This window comes from Gobio gobio (assembly GCF_949357685.1).
Source record: "Gobio gobio genome assembly, chromosome: 10".
Lineage (NCBI taxonomy): Eukaryota > Metazoa > Chordata > Actinopteri > Cypriniformes > Gobionidae > Gobio > Gobio gobio.
The window spans coordinates 50,941,721-50,963,678 of NC_137116.1; the positions used below are offsets into that span (position 1 = coordinate 50,941,721).

General features: G+C 36.6%; 2 protein-coding genes across 3 annotated transcripts in view; both read left to right on the plus strand.

Moving 5' to 3' along the window:
- Positions 1 to 1,353: 1,353 nt before the first annotated feature.
- bcas2 (BCAS2 pre-mRNA processing factor) lies at positions 1,354 to 8,269 on the plus strand. The gene is made up of 7 exons (XM_079826958.1): positions 1,354 to 1,493; positions 1,715 to 1,807; positions 1,888 to 1,958; positions 3,154 to 3,315; positions 3,759 to 3,809; positions 6,663 to 6,743; positions 6,854 to 8,269. Exons 1-7 carry the CDS (start codon positions 1,401 to 1,403, stop codon positions 6,978 to 6,980), a joined length of 678 nt encoding a protein of 225 aa, XP_079683084.1. The 5' UTR covers positions 1,354 to 1,400; the 3' UTR covers positions 6,981 to 8,269.
- Positions 8,270 to 9,005: 736 nt separating this feature from the next.
- trim33 (tripartite motif containing 33) overlaps positions 9,006 to 21,958 on the plus strand; it is a 31,760-nt gene continuing 18,807 nt past the window's right edge. For both annotated transcript variants that reach the window (XM_079826956.1, XM_079826957.1), the window contains exons 1-6: positions 9,006 to 9,615; positions 17,416 to 17,531; positions 17,818 to 17,965; positions 18,335 to 18,467; positions 18,712 to 18,828; positions 19,958 to 20,072. In XM_079826956.1, coding sequence (XP_079683082.1) covers positions 9,057 to 9,615; positions 17,416 to 17,531; positions 17,818 to 17,965; positions 18,335 to 18,467; positions 18,712 to 18,828; positions 19,958 to 20,072 — 1,188 coding nt within the window. In that variant the 5' untranslated portion in view covers positions 9,006 to 9,056. The remainder of the gene's footprint in view (positions 9,616 to 17,415; positions 17,532 to 17,817; positions 17,966 to 18,334; positions 18,468 to 18,711; positions 18,829 to 19,957; positions 20,073 to 21,958) is intronic.

Sequence of the window (21,958 nt, forward strand, 5' to 3'; positions counted from 1 at the left end):
AGCAGACGCTTTTATCCAAAGCGACTTACAACTTGGAAAAAGATGGAGCGCTTCACGGATTTGCGTGTCATCCTTTCGCATGGGCCATGCTTATCTTCTCTGTATCGATCCAATTTTAGTATATGTGCTGCCTTAGCAAGCACATATGTATTCAAAAATGTATTCATTTTCTGAAAAGAAATAATTTTATACATAACAACTATACTACAATAAACACTTCAAATAAATACATAACTGCAATATTATTGATGCTACTATCTATAAATAATCCCAATGGGGTAATACATTACTGCAATTCCACTGTGGTACAGCCATATGGTAGCATACCTTTTTTTCAGTAGTGGTACAGTGTTGCCAAATGATTATTTGATTGATATTGATATTTTCTCAATTTACAGTAAAACTGTGTTATACAAAGTTAATTTGTAAATACAAATTTCTAATTTACTTTCCAAAGGTGTTGCAAAAAATCACCCTTGAGAAGAGATTTTTTAGAAATGAGGTTAAGAGCAATTTCTGGAGCACTTCAAACGGTGTCTTCCATTTGAGGGTAACAGTAGGAAAGAGAATTTTGGAGGAACATTCAAATGCCATTTGACTTAAAGCCACAATATGTAATTTTTCGCCACTAGAGGTCCCAATACAAAGGCGAAGCTTGATGACGTCTTGATTTCACAGAGCTTTTATTTTGCCACAGTCGCCGCTTCCGCTTTCTCCAGTCACACATATGTGGGGTAACACAGCGCTGTTTTATCATATTAGACACATTTGAGTGTGTTGAAAGTTATGTTGTAATGCTACTCTGAAATCGGAAATCGAGGGTAACGTGCATGATCATGTCATTGATAGGCGATGTGTCCTGGCTAAAATTGCTTATTCCTCTGAATTTAAACATTCTTGGAAACATTTGGCATGATGGAAGTACACAAGTCAACAAAATATATAACATTGTTCTAGTTGGATATTTCGATCCAAAAATCTTACATATTGTGCCTTTAAAAACAGCACATCATAGTGCAATACATTTTATTTTTCCCTGAATAACAAGGGAATGAGTAGAAATTAATTATTGCCATATGGCAACTCTGTACCATAAAGTATTAAACATATAAAAGGACTAATAACACAGGCTGAATCTGAAATCGCCCCCTAAACCCTCATTCACTATTCCCTACGTTAGTCCTCTTACATAGTTCACTTGATGGAGTGAATGAAAACGAGTGGTGCAAAGTGGGATTCAATGAGTGCACTCAATAACGTCCACTATGGTTTCGGACACCACAATGGCTGTCCCTTCAAATCCGAAGGATATCCTCCGGTACACAATGGGGCGCTGATGTTCCTGTGCCATTCGATCCGATCATAACAGAAGCAGAGCGCGAAGCGTGTGTTTGTAAAGGATGGCAGGACCGGCTTCAGTCGCTGGTGATGTTTTTGTTGATGCTCTGCCATATTTCGACCAGGGTTATGATGCTCCAGGAGTCAGAGAAGCAGTAAGTACACTGAATGTTTACTTTAGTTCGTGTGTGTTTAAAACGACGATAAGTAATAAGCATTTGACCTGCTGGCTGACGGCTAACGGCTGCGCCTACTTCTGGTTTTTAAACGAGACAGTTTGGCTGTTTAACCTTCTATGTTTCTGGATTACGTCTGTTATAGTATTACATGTATCGTTAAAAGGAGGGAATTAATAGTTTTTTTTAATTATTTTCAGGCAGCTGCTTTGGTGGAAGAAGAGACGAGACGATACAGACCAACCAAGAACTATTTGAGTTACCTGCCCACACCAGATTTCTCTACCTTTGAGGTACAAGACCCTTTATGCTACTATTTTCCCATAATCTACATGTTCACACCCTAATTTCAGTGTTGTGTTGTTCCCATTAGACAGAGATCATGAGGAATGAGTTTGAAAGACTGGCTGCTCGTCAACCCATGGAGCTGCTCAGTATGAAGAGGTGAGTTTACTGAGCAAAACTTCTGTTACAGGTGTTGAACTGTTGTCTTGTGTCCTACTTAACTTACCTGTTTGCGTTAAAAGAAGGTAGGACATTAAGGTGCAATAAATCTAAATACGTCTTAAAGGATTAGTTCACTTTTAAATAAACTTTTGCTGATAATTTACTCACCCCCATGTCATCCAAGATGTCCATGTCTTTCTTTCTGCAGTCGGAAAAAAATAAGGTTTTGGATGAAAACAGTCCAGGGTTTTTCTCCATATAATGGACTTCAATGGGCCCCAAACGGTTCAAGGTCCAAATGACAGTTTCAGTACAGCTTCAAAGGGCTTTAAAAGATACCAGACGATGAATAAGGGTCTTATCTAGCGAAACGATCAGTTTCTGCGAGAAACCGAGCAGTATTTATGCTATTATTGTATTACCTCTTAACAGAGGAACGCGATCGTCTCTGAGCTCCGCCATAACTTCCGGAGAGTGAGGTCAAATTAGATCGTGGTTATAGATATATCGATAGTAGATGCCTCATTCTACTGATCCGTGCAGTAGCTAATGAGGCATCTACGTATACCATCTATGACCACAATCTAATTTGACCTCACTCTCCGGAAGTTATGGCGGAGCTCAGAGACGATCGCGTTCCTCTGTTAAGAGGTAAAATAATAGCATAAATACTGCTCGGTTTCTTGGAGAAATTGATCGTTTCGCTAGATAAGACCCTTATTCATCGTCTGGTATCGTTTAAAGCCCTTTGAAGCTGCACTGAAACTGTCAATTGGACCTTGAACCGTTTGGAGCCCATTGAAGTCCATTATATGGAGAACAATCCTGGACTGTTTTCATCCAAAACCTTTATTTCATTTTCGACTGCAGAAGGAAAAACATGGACATCTTGGATGACATGGGGGTGAGTAAACTATCAGCAAAAGTTTATTTAAAAGTGAACTAATCCTTTAACTGCAGTAACATTGATAGATTGTGTAACAGATCTGGAAGTAGTTTTTTCAACCAGAAAATTAAGGGAAACATTAACATTTCTTTTTAAAATGCTATGTTAGTAGCCAATTTCCCAGGGGAGTATTACACATCATATAAGAGCTGTGAAGATGGTTATGAGTTCACAATACAGTAAAGAGCTCATACCTAACACAAAGTGTGGTGTTTGCTGACCAATCTCACCTGCTTGTCTTCTTAGATATGAGCTTCCTGCTCCATCATCTGGGCAGAAGAATGACATCACAGCATGGCAGGAGAGTGTCAACAACTCCATGGCCCAGCTGGAGCACCAGGCAGTGCGTATTGAGAACCTTGAGCTCATGGCCCAGTATGGAACGAATGCATGGAAGGTGTCCAATGAGTAAGTGAAGAGACTTGAGTCGGTCTTCTCAAGATGTGAATCTTTATCAGAAATATATGAGGGAAGAACAAAACGCTAAACTTGGTTAAGGTGTTTATTTGACAATTATTTTGGGGAAAATATATTTGGTAAGGGCCTGTCAAAAATGTATATCTGCACAAATGGTATCACAAATAAAACAATTGACTCCAAGCACAACTATATAAATGCTTACAAAATCTTTTAACACATTTTTATTAATATTGGAATGAATAATGACTGTACATTTTTAGGTTGGACATTACTTTTGGCCACTACTATACATCTGTTATATTGTTTAAGGGGTTAAAGTCTGTTTTGGTGTTGTGAACACTATTTGCAGGCTTTGATTCTTTTCTGGTGCGATATTATTATTTTGCTGGATTTTATGTTGATCATAATTGTTTGTTTTCTCTGTGAAACAGTAACTTGGCCTTAATGATTGAAAATGCACAAAAGGAACTCCAGAAGGTTAGGTGAGTAAGTTGTAGGTGGTCAATGCAATTTACTTTTACATATAGAGGTTGTGCACAAACAATTTAATTTGCCTTTGAATTTAACCTTAGGCCCTGTCAACACCTGGTATTAAGATGCATTTTAGTCGATCGGATCACAAGTGGACTACGCTAAATACTGGTGTAAACGGGGTCTAAAACGTTTTGAGCTTCTGCACTTTTGACCACTTCCAGAGGTAGTTGAAAACGCATTTGACCGGATTGCTCATATGGTAGAATGCATTTGAACAGCCACAAAAGATCGCCTACTCTCCGCCTTCTGACCTAATGCGTAAAAATTATGGGAAGCGCACTAGCCAGATGGGATTTAAACTTTGTCGGCTGAAGACCCAAATTTGGTTTGAAGACAAAACGTACCAAAGCACCGTGTTCTCTCACCACCATTCCTGATTTCTAACATGCATTCGCAGTCTTGTGGCTATCAGAGAAGAAATGATAGCTGCTGTTCTTTCCGGTTGTGTTCATATGTAAATTGAACGGAATTATTTTGTCCACAAGATCGAAAGTTCTGAAAGGACACACATTTACCCGACCATAGACCCCCCTCTCGAAGAAATCAGGACAGAAGTGGTTGAAAGTGGACAAGAGACATATTAAAACACCATGGGCCTTGTGTGTGAGTAATGAGTGCTTAAGAACAGTTTCACGCTGAGTGTGGGATCTACCAACTTGTACTTATACGTAGGAATGTGTGTAAATATAATGCAGAGAATCTATAGTGATACTACAAAAAGAAAGTGCCACCGTGTGTTTCCTGTGTCCTTTAATTGCAAATACTCAATTAGTAATTTCATAGTTCAAGCTAGACACATGGTGTGAAAAGCTATAAAAGACAGCTGGGAAGTCTTCTGAAATGTAGCTACACTCTAAAAAAAAAAAGGTTCTATATTGCACCAAAAATGGTCCTTGGCTCGTAATCATAGGGGAACCTTTTTTAGTGCTATATAGCACCAATTTTGGTGCTTCAGTGGTTCTTCAGCGGTTCTTCAGCGGTTCTTCAGAGGTTCTTCAGCGGTTCTTCAGAGGTTCTTCACCGGTTCTTTGACTAAGGTGCTATATAGCACCTCTGAAGAACCGCTGAAGAACCATTGAAGCACCAAAATTGGTGCTATATAGCACTAAAAAAGGTTCCCCTATGATTACGAGCCTTTTTTTTTAGAGTGTATAGTGTCATTGCTGATCTCGCTTTGCTGGAAGATTTGACAAACCATGCGTTGCGCAGAGAGTGTGTTTTCAAAGACCGCGCTGATCTGTTTAGTGAGAGCTCAGAATGGCTTCTCAGTCGGTAGGGTGATTGGGACAGTTTTTGCCATTGAGATGACTTGGAAAAAGTGTCCCAATCACCCTGAATTCACCCCTAACGCTTTCCTAAACATGTACTTCTTGGGTTATGTTGAGATTTAGTTTAGGGCATATACATTCACATGATTTATAAAGGGAGGTGTTGTCACCATACAATATATGGTTCATTGGAGGCATTTTTTTAATGCAAATTACCATATACGTGAACGAGCTTGGCGCGTTACTGTTTCTCTGTGGGATTTATCGACAACAGTGTGTAAGTACCGCATGCGCACGTTTGATAAATACAGATTTGTTTGTACTTGGAACTAAATTTAATTTGTGGAACTAGATATACAGGGAGTGCAGAATTATTAGGCACGTTGATTTTCTGATCATATTTTTTTTTCCAGGCACATTTGACCAATTCCAAACCACAGTAATCCTAATAACTACTATTGATTTAGTATTTAATAATGTATAAGTGATATATAATTGTTCATGAAGGCTGGAAATGAAAATCACCTTATATTCAGGTGTGCAGAATTATTAGGCATGTTTTCTTTTACAGATAAATTGAGCCAAAAAAGAGATTTAACTCAGACTGAAAAGTCAAAAAGTATTAAATGCCCATGAGAAGGATGCAATACTAATGCAATACTAGACATTGCAGTTAAGGCGTGACCATTGGACAGTGAAATGCTCGTTGGGTCAGCAGGGTCAGACAAAATCATGTGGCGGAGAAAAGACACCTGTTAACTGCAAAAGAATTAAGAATTAAGGTGAAGAATTAAGGGTGAAACCATCAGGAACCCTTTAGTCTCCAGCGCCACCATTTTCCAGAGCTGCAACCTACCTGGAGTCTCCAGAACTGCAAGGTGTCAGGATCTCAGAGACTCCAGTTAGGTAAAGAATCCTAAAAAATGACCCCCACTAGATAAGAATCATAAGCTGAAGTGTTGTAAAATACATGAAGAAGGTTTTTTTATAGGCTTTATAGGTTTTATAGGTTGAGAGTGACTCTTGAAGGACCAGCACCACATCCTCTAGTACCACTGTTTGAAGAATTCATCTTCCAGAATCTGGCAGTACGTTTTGGGAGTTCATTTTTAGTCCATCTCTGCAAAACGGACTTCAGGATGGACTAAAATGAACTCCCAAAACGTACAGGCCTTCTGAAGCAAATCGATGGGTTTTTGTAAGAAAAACTAACGTGTTAAATATGGATATTTTTCTTACACAAACCCATCGATTTAACCCACCAAAGCCATGTGGAACACTTTTATAATGGATGGATGCACTTTTTTGGGCTTCAAATTTTGACTGCTTGGATTCGCCAGGACATTTTTAATATAACTCCAATTGTATTCAGCTGAAAGAAGAATGTCATATACACCTCGGATGGCTTGAGGTTGAGTAAATTATGGGATAAGTTAAATTTTTGGGAAAATTATCCCTTTAATATGAAGCTGTTGCCTATTAACAGGTTTATAGTAATTTCCCCCTATTCTCATGCTTCTGTTCTCATTCCAGAAAGCAGATACAGGATCTGAACTGGCAACGCAAAAACGACCAGCTGACTGGAGGAGCAAAACTGCGAGAACTTGAGTCAAAGTCAGTGCTTTATTATATTCCTATTATGAAAACCACTTGCAAAATGTTATGTGCAAATTTGAATGCAATTAGTTGACTCTTCGTTGACATTTCTGCTTGTATTTTTGCAGCTGGGTGTCTCTTGTTAGTAAGAACTATGAGATTGAGCGAGCCATCATCCAGCTGGAGAATGAAGTGGCACAGATGAAACAGCAACAGGGAGATGAGAACAAAGAGAATATTCGACAGGACTTTTAAAGAATGAGAACCGTTCAACAGCATCTTGAAACTGTGCAGACTTTGCAAAAGAAAATGATCACCAAAGTGTGACATTGTTTTTTAATGATCACTTTGTTCCGTTTTCCTGATGAACAGGGAAAATTGTCTTTATAAAACAACTGAGCAATAGTGTTGTTGTGCAGACAGAGGCTCTGCCGGTGTGTAGTTCATGATTTTGCACCGAAAACAAACAAGAATTGCTCTGGAAATCAGTAACTCACATTTGTGTTCACTATAAACAGTACATAAAAATAGTTTTGCTAAGCTCATGTGGCTGTATTGTCATTTATAATATTTGTGTTGTCTTGTGTGATTATCTGATGGACATTTAGTTTCTTAATGGTCATGTTCTACTCTATTTGTAATTTTTTTTTTTTAAATACACAATAAAATGCTGAAATAATGACTTGTTCATTTTCTCAGTCAACAAAACTCCTCTGACTAAACGGCACACTTGGTCTTGATTTTTTCACTTTTCATTCCAGTCATGTCATGAACTGAATGTAGTATAGTTCATTTGTTGAAGTTTGGCATATCTTTTGGTTTACCTTGAACATTTAACTTCTGTTATGATCTATTTAAATCTGTTCTAAGTAACTTTGTTGTAAACTTTTGTTTGAACATTCAACCATGGTTGTGTACTTGCAATTAGTGGTTTGTGGGTCTTGAGGTATGTTTAATATCTTGCTTAATTGTGTGTTTTTTTCTTTGATCATCTCCCAAAATACTACACACTGCTTATTAGTTTGACATAAAATTTATTCTAAAGTGACTTGAACGCAACTTGGTTGGTGACTAACTCCGCCATCACGCTTGGGACAATAATATTTTAATACTCCATGTTTCTTCAGAATCTAAAAAAATATTTTTCAGCAGACGAAAGAAACTCATACAGGTTTGGAACAACTTGGTGAGTAAATGGCAGATTTTTTTTTGGTGAACTGTCCCTTTAAGAAGACTAAACTGATTGGTCCAACTGTTGTGGTTGTAACTCAACATCTGCCCCCACGAGGCGACCCACACTATGTTTTTCAACGAAACATCGAAATACATCTAAATAATAAACTAAATTAACCATTTAAACTAAATTACTGATCAAATTATTGATCTAAAGCCCACACTGTCACTGTATGATACTTGAAATTTTTCCAGAATGGCTATACAGCTGAATAAATTATGCTGCATTATTTTCCTGTTTAACACTGTAAGCTGCTTTGAAACAATCTACATTGTTAAAAGCGCTATATAAATAAAGTTGACTTGACTTGACTATGTAACATAGAAGAGCTTTTATTTGTTTGCCGATGCGACTGGAGACATCTCCACATGTGAATGATCTTGTAAATGAATTTAAAGATTTCTCAAATGTATTATTCAATTATTTATGTGTAAAACAACGTGGAAACAATGACTGAGTGCAGCTTTAAGAGACACACACAAACAAACAAATAGTGAAAGACGTAATAAGTCGCCTACAAACAGATCACCTTCGAAAATAGAGCAGAGAAGGATCAACTGGAGTTATTAATAAGGATTAAGATTACTGTGCCATTTATTATAATGGCTTTGTGTGACGCTAGTGATTAACACAAGTCTAATCATTTGCAGTTTAGATCTAAAATGTAAGAAATGACGGCTTTAAAATAAACATAATATTAAAAGATTAAAACAAAACTTTCAATTGAATAGCGGCATCAATATTAATATTATTGTTTTTATTGATTTTGTGAATATAGCCACCGCAAAGCATACGATTTACATAACTTGTACAAAATGACAATTAATACAAATACAGATACAAAACATAAACATCTACAACGTAATTTATAAAAACAATATATTTTATTGTATTATTAGACTTTATTGTAATTACTATATACATTACGTATATAAAATAAATTGACGCCAAATATAACTTTATTATATTTTTGCATTAAAAAGTCTTGTTGCTTATTCACTGAAAGTCTGTGACGAACATGAGAGCGACGGCATGACGTCAAACACATCGGATTTTCTGAGCGCGTCGAACGTCAGGCGGTTCAAAGAGGAGCAAAGATGGCGGACAACAAAGGCCAAGATTGTACGGAGAGCTCCGCAAATATGGAGGTAGCGGCCTCGGGAACCGAAGATAACGGAGACGGCGGCGCAAAGGACCCCGAAGCGATCATTTTAATCGACACGGACCCGAAAGAAGGAACAGACGAGCCCAAGTCTCAAGAGACTGTTCCCGAAGCGCTGACGACATCCAGCGGCGGCGGAGCTAACGTTACAGACGGGACCCCAAATGCCGAGAGCACTGAACCGCCACCGCAGCCGCCGCCGTCGTCGTCCTCCTCAGCGGACAGCACCGCTGCTGGTCCATCACCCGCTCTCGTTAACGAGATGTCGCCTCCTCCAGCAGCAGCAGCAGCAGCAGCATCCTCTTCTTCAACCCCTGCCGCCCCGTTAAACCTACTGGATACGTGTGCTGTGTGTAAACAGAGTCTCCAGAACCGTGACTGTGAACCCAAACTACTTCCCTGCCTGCACTCCTTCTGCCTCAAGTGCATCCCGCAACCGGAGCGGAAGATCACCGTCCCGGTGCAAGGGCCCCATGGACAGGACACTCGAATTGGTAAGTCAGGAAAAGGGAAGTGAGCTTTGTCAGTTCTGTCCCCAACAATCTAGAAACGACCCATTGCTCAACTGTTTACACATAATGGCATATGCAGTCACATACATGTGAGATCATCAGCAGGTGCTCGGTGTTTAACCCTTGCTGTTATGGTTATACACCGACTGATTGTAGTACTTTTTTTACACGAGTAACTGTCATAACCTAGGATTACTCCATGTACGGCTCCAGCCGCATTTTCTCAGTGTGTGCATGTGGATCTTTTAGATGCCAGACACCCCCAAATATGTGCAAGAGACTCCTATACTAAAATTTAAAAAGGCGTATATACTTTTACTTGCTAAGACCAAATGGATACAATCAAAATTATTATATGATAAATGTGTAAAATATGATTTAGAAAATATTTATTTTCTATTGCGTTAAACTCGCTATAGTACTATACTGTTAGATATCTATCTATCTATCTATCTATCTATCTATCTATCTATCTATCTATCTATCTATCTATCTATCTATCTATCTATCTATCTATCTATCTTCATTTTTATTATTTATTTTAGTGCTGTCAAATGATTAATCGCTATTAATTGCATCCAAAATGAAAGTTTATGTATTTATGTATACATAACATATGAGTGTGTACTGTGTATAATTATGTATATATAAATACACCCACATGCATGTGTGTGTGTGTGTGTGTATATATATATATATATATATAACATACATACATACATTTTTTTCTCAAATATATACATGCATGTGGGTGTATTTATATATACATAATTATACACACACACACACACACACTCACACACACATACAGTAGGCCTATGTAAAAGCAAATATTTCTTAAATGTTTACATGTATGTGTATTCAAATATACATAATATTATAGACGGTACACACCCATATATTATGTAAACACAAACTTTTATTTTGGATGTGATTAATCGTTTGACAGTCCCAGTTTATTTTTACGTTATTTTATCTATCTATCTATCTATCTATCTATCTATCTATCTATCTATCTATCTATCTATCTATCTATCTATCTATCTATCTATCTATCTATCTATCTATCATATAACTGTAATCACATACATACAGTAAACTCACATAAAGCAAAATATACTATATAGCAAATCTCGGCTTTGTGATTGTTTACATCATCGGAAAATATTATTTTCCAGCTTTAAATTAGCTAAATGCAAATGTAAGGCATGAATATATTACTAACATTAACATCATACTTATTTGTAAAGTTGCCTTAAAACGATGTATTTTGAAAGCGCTATACTAATAAAATTGACATGACACATTTTTTTTTCTAAACTTTCCACAGAACCTCTAAGCCCCCCCCGCGTGACCCATTTTGAAAACCCCTCCACTAACCAACCTTTACGTGCTAATGATGGCTTCTCTAATGAACTAACCATTTAAAACAGTCAGCCTCGTCTAAATTAGTTTTTTTATTTGAGTTATGTTGAAATGTGTAGATGTTGCAGCCTCGTGCATGCTCGGCCAAATTATGTGACAGGTGTCAATCAGATGAGCTTTATGCTCAGTCGACAATTACTCAATTAGTTGCTGATCCAGTGATATTTTGCTGATATTTTGACACATGATTGTCTGTGTAATATGATATATTTGTGCCATAGGAACCACCAGTGAACTAATGTGGTCAAACACAAGGTAACTGGGATTAACCGTCCAGAGTTATTGATAATGCAGGGGTCATGGCTTCTGACCCCAGATTCATGCACAATGGTTTTCTTTGACAATACACACTATACCATCCCCAAATGCTGCATTTTCTGCTGATAAATCAGCCTAGAAGCGCTGCTGTGTTGATCGGATGATGCATGGCGTAGTTTTAGCAGTGTTTGTTGGAGCGTCATCACTGTCTCTTGAATGTCATTATTGGTGCAGTGGAGATCTGAGATGATCATCCTGAATTATGGTCAATGCACTTGCTTTGCCATCGAGTCAGTGCAGTTATCATTTCATTATGCTTGCGTTTCATGTAATAAGTTAGCAGTATGCATTGTAGTTAATAATATATGACTCGATTCAGCATTAGCTGCAGCATGTAAAGCTATTTTCAATATTTGTGTGTGGTTCTGGTTATTCACCCATATAAGCGATCACTGATGCATATTTACAAGCCCGAAGGCTTGTAAAAATCTCTTCACTTCTCTAAACCGGCTCTTCACTGTTATTGCAGAGTGCCATCAGATCAATATTCTCATATTGAATCAGGGCTCATTCACTGACCACAAGAATACAAATTAAGGCCAGGTTTCAGTGTAGCGATCTAAATATGTACAAAAATTTGTGAATTTGCATTTTTAGGTTTGTTGAATAGGGTACACTTTGTCACATCCCTTATTTTAATGCATCACAGGCATGAACCCCATGCTTTTCATAGCGAGAACCTAGAATGATTAGACATGGTAAACTAAACTATTAAGATTCCCAATTCAGAGTATTTACCTTCTCAAATGCATCCAAAAATGAAAATCCTACAATGTGAGAATGTGGATGTGCTCTCTATTGATATACAGTTCATTGTTTGGTTACACTTTATTACGGGGAACACACATTCACTATTAACTACGACTTTTGCCTCAATAAACTCCTAATTTACTGCTTATTATTTTACGCGTTTTAACGGTCATCAATATCGTAAATCCTGCAACGTTTTTTTTATTTTCATTAAAAAAAAAAGTACATTTATAACACTAATACTTTGTATTTCATTACTTTTGCATCAAATTACAATAAACAAGTTACCGCTGCTTTGAGTGTGAGGGTGTTTCTAATACAACGTCTATGGGAGTGATGGTAAAAATTTACATATTTGTGCCGTTATCAATCTCACTCTATTTTGAAAGTCACTATCGTGGTGTTTTTCACCACATGGGCACACACAAAAATATTTAATGTATTCTCTCATTCACAGCTATAATATTTAACCCAACTATGACAACAACTACTGCGCTTAGAAACCTGGAAATGGGAAAAGGGTCTATAGTTAGTAAGATTTTTTGTAGCGTTTGGGCATTATGTAGAATAAGGTCATGCAGAATAAGGTATTAATATGTGATTTATAAGTACTAATAAACAGCCAATATCCTAGCAACATGCATGCTAATAAGCCACTAGTTAATAGCGAGAATTGAACCATAAAATAAAGCGTTACCCATTGTTTTTATTTATTAACCAAACACAATTTCTATTTATTAAGCAAAAACAAGAAAATAAGACAAGTAAATAATGTATAATTATGTTTAAAATAATGTGAACGCTGTCATTTTATAAATAACACAATTGTTGGATCTGTCTGTAAACTATCTACTGTTATTTGCAACCCTGTTTCCATAGCTTTTTGTATACATGTAATTTAGGTTTTTATTGAAAGGAATGCACAAGTCAGATTTTCAAGCTGTGCATTTCCCAAATGTTGATGAAAGGGATGCCAAGTTTGCAATCCTCCTCATATAAGAAAAATAAAATAGATCAGCCAAAGATCTAAAGATGACGAGCAGCATTTTCCGAAGGTTAAGCACCTAATTTCACTCACATTTGCTGGAAAATAAAAATCCATAATGTTCATGACATGTAGTTTTATGTTTTGTAAGAGTCAAATCATTTTGCAGTATTTTGCGAAATAATTGCATTATCATTTTAAATCGCTAAATTTAAACTCTTATTTGGTGGTTTACTCCTCCTTTTTTTTGGATTGGATCTGTAATTGAAGGGTTTGTTCACTTGCCAGGTTTGTTTTGGGCTTGTCGTAGACATTTAATTAAAGTTCAGTGGGCGGTAACTCTGCGTTTACCAGCCTGACTCATCGCAGTAACCCAACTGAGAAAAGTCTCCGTTACACACACTGTGCTGCTAATCTCAACAAGCACTTTGTTGTACTCAAACTAGAGTTGTAAAACTGTTATTCTCAGCTTGACTGTGGCTGTCTGGTCTATTAGCTTTGTTTTCAGACACTTCTCTTGTTTTTTTTGTAGACGTGTACACCATGTTTATGAATTTTAACAGCTCTTAGCTAGCTAATATTTTGATAATGTGAACTAGTTGAATATTGTGAATTTTGCCAGACTGCATCTTAAAATGTCAGTGGTGTTGCAAAATGTAAGAGAGAACGATCTTGGGTTTTATAAGACTTCACATGTATCATAAATATTAAAGAATGTGGTTTATAACCCTCTGAATAATGAGGAATTTTGATTGCATTACAGGGCTGTGCATGTGACTGTTGTGGAATAGATGTGCGATAGAATAGATGTGCCTCAGGCAATGCATCACTGGCTCCAGTTAATATCAGTAACTCAGCTGTGAGTTGCACTGTTTCAGTGCAGTGTTTCTCCAGCTGCTCTCTCTCACCGGCCAATCATTAGCAGGGTTTTTGCAGCTGGGTGCTTAAGGGAAACCGGCTGGAAGCGGTATGAGCCAGTGCAAACTGGCTCAAACCGGTTTGGTCTAGTTCAAGCTGTGGCTTTGGGGGGATTGATGGGCTGTCAAGGAGAAGAGGTGGGGGTGTTGCATGTGACGGATGGGGGAGGGACATGTCCAATCACTCAATATAGTTTCAAATTAAATTAAGATGAAATTAAATTAGTTTTATGAATAGATCATTATTTGTGGTGAAATGCTGCTGCATGACTCACACAAAGAGCATACTCTGTTATTGCAGTTATTGCAGCAGATGGCTATAATAGTTAATAAATGCTTATGAATTATTGAATAATAAAAATCCCTTTTCGGATTTTAAATGCACAAGAAGCCTGTGTTTCTTATGCATGCACCCTCAGTAAGAAATCCAACGTTCCCTATAGGAAGATTTTTTCCCCTTCCTTTCCCATAATGGAATTTAAATGAAGACCAGATATCCAGTTCTAAGACTGCAAGTATTTGTCCTGGTTAAATAATTCATGTGTATATAAATAAATCATAAATGTACATCAATGTGTATCTTTGATCTTGGGCTGCATGAATTATTTTAGGTAAAAACAATGATGTGGCAGAAAGAAATCCCCTGTTTAAAATTGGTCAGTCCAGTCAAGCTGCCAATTGCCATTGCAGATGTTTTAATTTTTGTTTTAAATAATATCTAAAATATCAACGTTTCTGCTGTAATTTGGGATGTCAGTAGTCCACCAATCTACTAGAAAGTTCCTTTCTTTCTCCCTCCGCTTTCTCTCATATATAATACATATATATCACTTTATTAAAAAAACTATATTATACATTTTAAATTATAAATATATTATAAATTTGTAGGGCTGCGCAATATATCAAAATTATCGAAATATCGCAAATGTACATATCGCAATATGCATATTGCAAGGGCACGCAATATCTGAATGATTTTAATATGCTATTTCAACATTGTGAAAAGTGTAAGTTTGAGGTTGACGCAGAGAATAGACTGAGCACATGACTGTTACTTATGTGACTTGCTTGACGTTAAAAAGAGTTATTAAATGCAATAACTTACGAAAAACAACTCTTTGCAGTCTCGTGCTGTCTGACACACACACACACACACACACACCGAAACGTGCACACAAGCCGTTCTTTTTTTCGTGTCTTGTTACACACTCAAACTGTCATACACACACAGTTGTGTCAAAATGGCTGTCTTGATGAGTATTCATGTAAACACAGTCGGTTATGCTTTAACCTGTTAGCCTGCACCCCCGCTTTTGAAAAAATCCTAAGAAATGGCATAATCAGACTAAAACTGTTACAGTTAATGATTCCTTTGCACTAAAATCATAAGTATGGCGTCATTTGAAAGCAGACACTTGGCAGTTTACTGTAAATTCAAAATAATTATTATTATAAATTAAAAAAATTATTATTTTCATAATCAAAAATAGCTATAATAAGCTTCAAAGTTTTGTAAAGTTACTAGAAATATATTTGTATGGAATATCTTTATGAAGTTGGCATTTTAGCAATCTAGAAGTGCACTACAGCTGAAGCCACATGTCTGACCATGTTATATTTCAAATCTGAAGATGATAAGTCTAAAACTCTGAATTTTATGAAATGTTTTTCAAGATCATGTCATATGATTTTATTTTGAGATTTCTCTAAAATGTTAACTGATGTTTATTGCCATCTCTTCTGAGATACCATTCAGTTTATTGTCTCTATTGTTTTGAGGTGCAAACGGCCCATTCAGTTTCAGTCTCCCCAGAACACTTTCACACCTCTCTGGCCCGGTTATGGCTCGTCTTATTCTTTTGTCTTCATTGTAATCACTGACGACTCTGTTCAAACTGTTCTATTCAAACCTCATTTATGATCAAACTTCTCACTTCACCTTCTAAAGTGCCTCAAATGCAGTTGTTAACAATAGAAACATTTCAGTTGGTTTTTCATTTCAGTCTATTCAAAATTATTAATAAAAATAACGTATTTGCCCAGGTGGCAGGTGCATTGGCTAGCTAGCGTTAGCTTAGCACACAATCAAAATACAATAAAGATTAAAACCATGTTTTTTTTCTCCAAAATTACTTTATATCACAAGTGGGATGTTTTAAATAACCTTCTGTGGTCTCATTTGGCTTCGGATCAAAAAATCAGACAGAAAATATATAATTTTACAATATTCTGCATATTGATAAAAGCTATGTCGAATAGCATTACATTATAAATATAATCTATTATGAATACACCCAACATGGTATAAAGAACACAGACAAACCATACATCGTCGCGATTGTGTGTTTATTGTCTTTAAATGTCTCTATTTGCATCTTTAGCGATCTCAGGAAGCTTTTATTATGGACTTCTATTATGGCACATGGTATCTTCTTCGTCTGTCTGTAACATATATGGACTACATGTGCACAGAGCGCCCTCTGGCTGCCAGTATGAATTGAAAACAACACATAAGAGTCTCAATCGCTCATGATTAGGCTACATCTGCGTATTTTGAGGAAGTATTGAATAAAAAATACTCCTCTGTTTAGAAATTTGACACAGACATATGAGAATCTATCAATATTTCTCCTTATCTGCACACTTTTGAACTAAAAGCCCTGAGGGATGTTGATTTGTCGCGAGTCTTCGTGAGGAGAATAGAGGAGTTTTTTATGAATGAGAGCAGCTGAGGCTCATATTACAATCAAACGGTACCGACGCGGTTTTCATATTCATAACTCCTGACACATATTAACAAATTACTGTCACTATAAGACTTTGAGAATAAAACAGAGGTAAAAAATGGAAGCTTGACTCTTAGATCTTTTAAATGATGTATAGTTTGTCACTTGTAATTACTTACATCTGACAGTCATTTGAGCTAATTTAAACAAATAAAGCTTAAGGATGAATGCGCCCTCAATCCGGTTAAGGGGTTAAGTGAAAGATATCAGTTGGGGAAAGAAATAGATTTTACACACTTAAAGCAATATCGTACCGCATATCGAATATCGCATTAGTTAACAAGGATATCGCATAGCACATTTTTCTTCAATATCGCACGGCCCTGATTTTCATATTATATGGGGAGTAGAAGCTGGGTCTCCTTGCACAGCAAACAAATCTATACTGCTGGACCAACACAGTTTTCGTGTATATAATGAATATAATTTTTCATATATTTTCATATATATATAATATGAAGTTGTTATTCCGCCTTTTTTATTAATTAATACATTTTTATTGTCCTGTCATGATAGTTTATTGTCTAGGGCTTAGTGGGTACTACTCAAAATTAGATGCATAAATCTGCTAACTCTGTTTCTTTTTTATGTTTTTGTGCAGTGAACGTCATGCGTTGCACGGTGTGCCATCAGGATTACAAACAGATTGACATGGTGGACAATTACTTTGTCAAGGACACTTCAGAGGCCACAAGCACCGAGGAGAACTCCACACAGGTCAGTATCAGCTCTGGGAATTTGACATAACTAGAGTCTTTCCATCACTCCTGATAATTTTGCGTTCGTGAATAATTGATTTGAAATGCTTAATTAGAATGAGCACCGTTATCCCATAAATGTATATTAGAAAGTTACTGAATCGCATTGCTCTTCGTGTTGTCAATGAATGGGTATTCATACGCCTTGATTAAACTTTGCTTTATTAGCTTTTGATTGTGCGCCAATATTTCAGTCCTCTTGACATTATTTAAAGAGATACCATCCTTTATTTGCTCTATAACAGGTTTGTACCAGCTGTGAAGATAATGCCAGTGCCATTGGATTCTGTGTGGAATGTGGGGAGTGGCTCTGTAAAACCTGCATTGAAGCGCACCAACGGGTCAAATTCACTAAGGACCATAAAATACGCAAAAAAGAGGAAGTATCTCCTGGTATGTGTTGTAGGCTAATTTATTTCCATTTTCAATTGCTTATATTTGCAAGGCAGTTGCAATATGATTGTTTTTCATTTCGCTAAGAGATGCTTTGGTCTACTGGTCTTGATGTAGTTGGGATGTTTCAGCAACGGTGTGGAGCATCTGTTTTGCACGTTTAACAGGCTGAGTCGTTGCTATGGCAACAGGCAGAGTTTTGAGTGAGTCTCTTGCTCGGCCTGTACTGTTTTCATTAGAGCAAACCCACTTAGTTTCCCTCTTTTCGATTAAGTTTGGCAAGGGGCATATGAGAACATATGGCAGTCATATATACAGAGAGGGTCAGCAGCAAACAATGAATTTGACATTGGTGGTTCTGTTTTGTAGAATCGGTTGGGACGTCAGGCCAGAGACCCGTCTTCTGTCCAGTGCACAAACAAGAGGCCCTCAAGCTCTTCTGTGAGACATGTGACACTCTAACCTGCAGAGACTGCCAGCTGCTTGAACACAAAGAACACAGGTCAGCCTGACCACACTGTTTACAGTAACCACACACCATCATCATCATAATGATCATCTTTGTCTAAACTGTATTAAATCAGCTGGCAAAATATGAAAGAGTTTTTTAAACAAGCAAATCAAATGAAGAACAAAAACATGGCATTAAAGGAATCTATCATCCATGAATAAAATGCATACAACGATATTTTTGTGGCTCCAAAAAAGCACCATATAATATAATATTCACCAATGTTTTTTTGCAGGTACCAGTTTCTAGAAGAAGCCTTTCAAAACCAGAAAGGCATCATTGAGACTTTCATGAGTAAGTTGCAAGAGAAGAGGAACTTTGTGGAGTTCTCTGCATCTCAGGTGCAAAACAGGTAGGCTTTCTGTTGCATCAGATATTCAATCACATTGTTTATTAATACATTGTTAGCTAACTGTGTGATTTGTATGTACTTTTCTGAAATCCATAACTTGGGACACAGTCTCCTCTGATAACAAATCACTTTAATTGTAATTTGGACTCGTGCATTTTCTGTAAAGCTGCTTTGAAACGATATGTATTGTGAAAAAGCGCTATACAAATAAATAGGGCTGGCCAAAACAATCACATTTTTGAATAATCTTTTTTTTTTAAATGTGGTTGATTCAAAATCGTTTCTCAAAGGCCACGAATCAATTTTTTTCTATATTTATTTCCGCAAACTTTGAACATAAGATTAACAAAGGAGCAAGAGGTGCACCTGTCATTCAATCATTCAGTACTTAAATGGCGGCTTCCGGTGCGTTGTCGACGTTTGTAATGCTGAGGTGAAATGCTACAAATCAAATGCGGAACCATTTAACGAGACCACCCAAATGTTGCATCACCTAAATATTGCAACACCCCCACAGCCGAGCACACAAACACTAAAAAGTAGATCACCTACATGTGGATGCTTGCCTTGCATTATCATCATTGTATTAAACTTGAGCGTTCACTTAAGCACGTACGTTAGCTATTATAGACATATTCAAATCAGAGTCAATAGACAGCGCAGGACCAATAATTCAAACCTAATAGCTTATATTATAAACAGATTTCCTCAAATAAAAGTTTAGCACTGCAACTACTTGTGTCCAGGTATGAACACGCTTCTCGTGTATGAAAAGTAACTGCACACATGACGGTTGGCAAAATCGCAAGAAAAGCTTGTTGTGTACTGAAAATTGCTGAAAATAATCCAATATCCTTTTTGTGTTTTAGAAAAAAATTATCAAAATATCCATAAAAACAAAATTGTATAAAGTACTAGAATCAAGTTGTGATACCCAGCCCTACAAATAAATGTGAATTGAATTGAATAGTAGATGGCGTTCAAATTCGATTGCCAAGACTTCTAGATCTTGTTTTTTTTTTTGAAGAAGAAGAAAAGCTGGGCATGATTAAATGTTTGGCAGAATTGTATTGATTTTGTTTTATGTACTACCGAGCATTTATGTTTTTTGTTCCTTTTTTCCCTTTAGAATCAAAGAAGTTGCCGAGACGCATAAGAAGGTGGAACATGAGATAAAGATAGCAGTCTTTACTCTCATCAATGAAATCAACAAGAAGGGCAAATCTCTACTGCAGCAGTTGGAGGTAAGCATACAGGCATCAATAAAGCAATACGTATTTGATTTCTAAGGAAACAAGTCTGAAATTCCAATTAAAAGATGTTGGTACAGAGAGCAGAGATGATCAAGAATTCACTAAGAAAATGGTGGCTGATTATGTTACTGCTTATTTCTGCAGACATAATCCATCAAGCATCATTGACATAAGGAATAATGTGCACTCATTGCAGTGTAAACTGGTGCTATCTTCTCATAATGTGCTTTCGTACCGTATCAAACGACAAAAACAGACCTGTCAATCTACCTTTACAATAAAACAAGGGGTTTAAACTGCAGGCTTGTTATGGCTTTAAAAGAAAAGAAGAAAAGAAAAGCCCTTGATCTCAACATTCAGCGGCACAGACAATTCAATTAAGATGAAAGCTTCTGCTAAATTAATAAATATATATGCGAAGATGTGAAGCTCATAGATCCAACGTTTAGTTAATGCAACTGCTCAGCTAGAATAACAGTGAATATGTCATGTTTGTGGTGAGAATAAAAAGTATATGTCTGTATATTATTCACGGCCTAAACTTTGTTTTGGAAAATGGGGTAAATTACATTTACCTTACCTAAATGTTTGCTCCCTCAATGTAGTTGTGTTTTTATAATATGGTAACAACACAAGGAAGCTTGATTTCAAAATTAAGTTGCACTAATGAATACAATAGAATAAAGATACAAATTAAATGAAGTGAGAAGTTTTTTTTGGGGTAGGTTTAACACTAGTATTCAGGTACAGAAATACTATACAGAAACTGAATAAAGTATAATAAAATGTAAAATAACACTGGATAGTGTTTTAGTCCTTTATAAATTAAATAAATAGGCTATTAATCCTGATTCCTTACAATTAAAGCTGTCTTTTGTTGTTTTATCAACATTAATGACAGACACATATTAGGCTGCTGTCACTTTAAGAGCTAGTGCACGGATCCATTATACGTTTACACATGCGTTTTTTTTCTCTACTGTTTCTCTACTGTTTAAGACATAACCAACTGTGTTTACGAGGATAGTCTAACATTTTGTGTGTTTTTGACCGTTAAAGCACTTTAATCCGCAAAGAAACCCTCAGTTTTGTTACTCGCAAGCTGTTTGTGATGCGTCTTTATGTATGTGCGCAGAGAAAACCATCTCAGAGAACGCACGAGTACTGAATACTTTTAAAAATGCTTGAATGTTTAAGTTGGTAAGAGTTAAAGATGTGCAAATGATAAACTTTAGTGATGATGCAACAATGGCAATTCCTGCGAGAGTCTATCACCACCTGTTGATGCAATAGTGATGATAAGCACATTTTGAGAGCGAGAGAAGACACGTGAAATTGTGAAATTATGTCTAGCAGAAAGTTTTAAAATGTGCAATTTGATTTTAGAATCTGTGTGGATTAATTTACTCATAAAACCTACAAGTAAAATGAATAAATGTTTGCGATTTATCAAATTTCTTAAAATGATACGCAATACAGTGCCAAAATTCGAGCCCTGATATTTAAAATGCAGTAAGTGATGCCTCTATTGAGATACAAAATCTGCTCACATATGCAGATGCTTTGGAGCTACATGCTAATTCTAGATGCAAACAGTGATTTGTCTCAGCTGACCATTTGTCACCTGAGACGCATGTTAATACCTTGTGCAAACAAGGTCATTGTTTTTTTCCTAGCCACTACATTGTGTGACCCTCATCACATGCCATAAACCTTGCAAACTGCTGTGGGGGAAGCTTTACCAATTGTGTGAATTGACGCAAAACTGCTAGTGTAAGAAAGAAAGGACACCGTTTACAAGTGATTGATGCAAGACAGAAGTACAAACCCCTCCAGGCAATTTTCAACAATGTATCGACATCTGAAGGATCACGTTT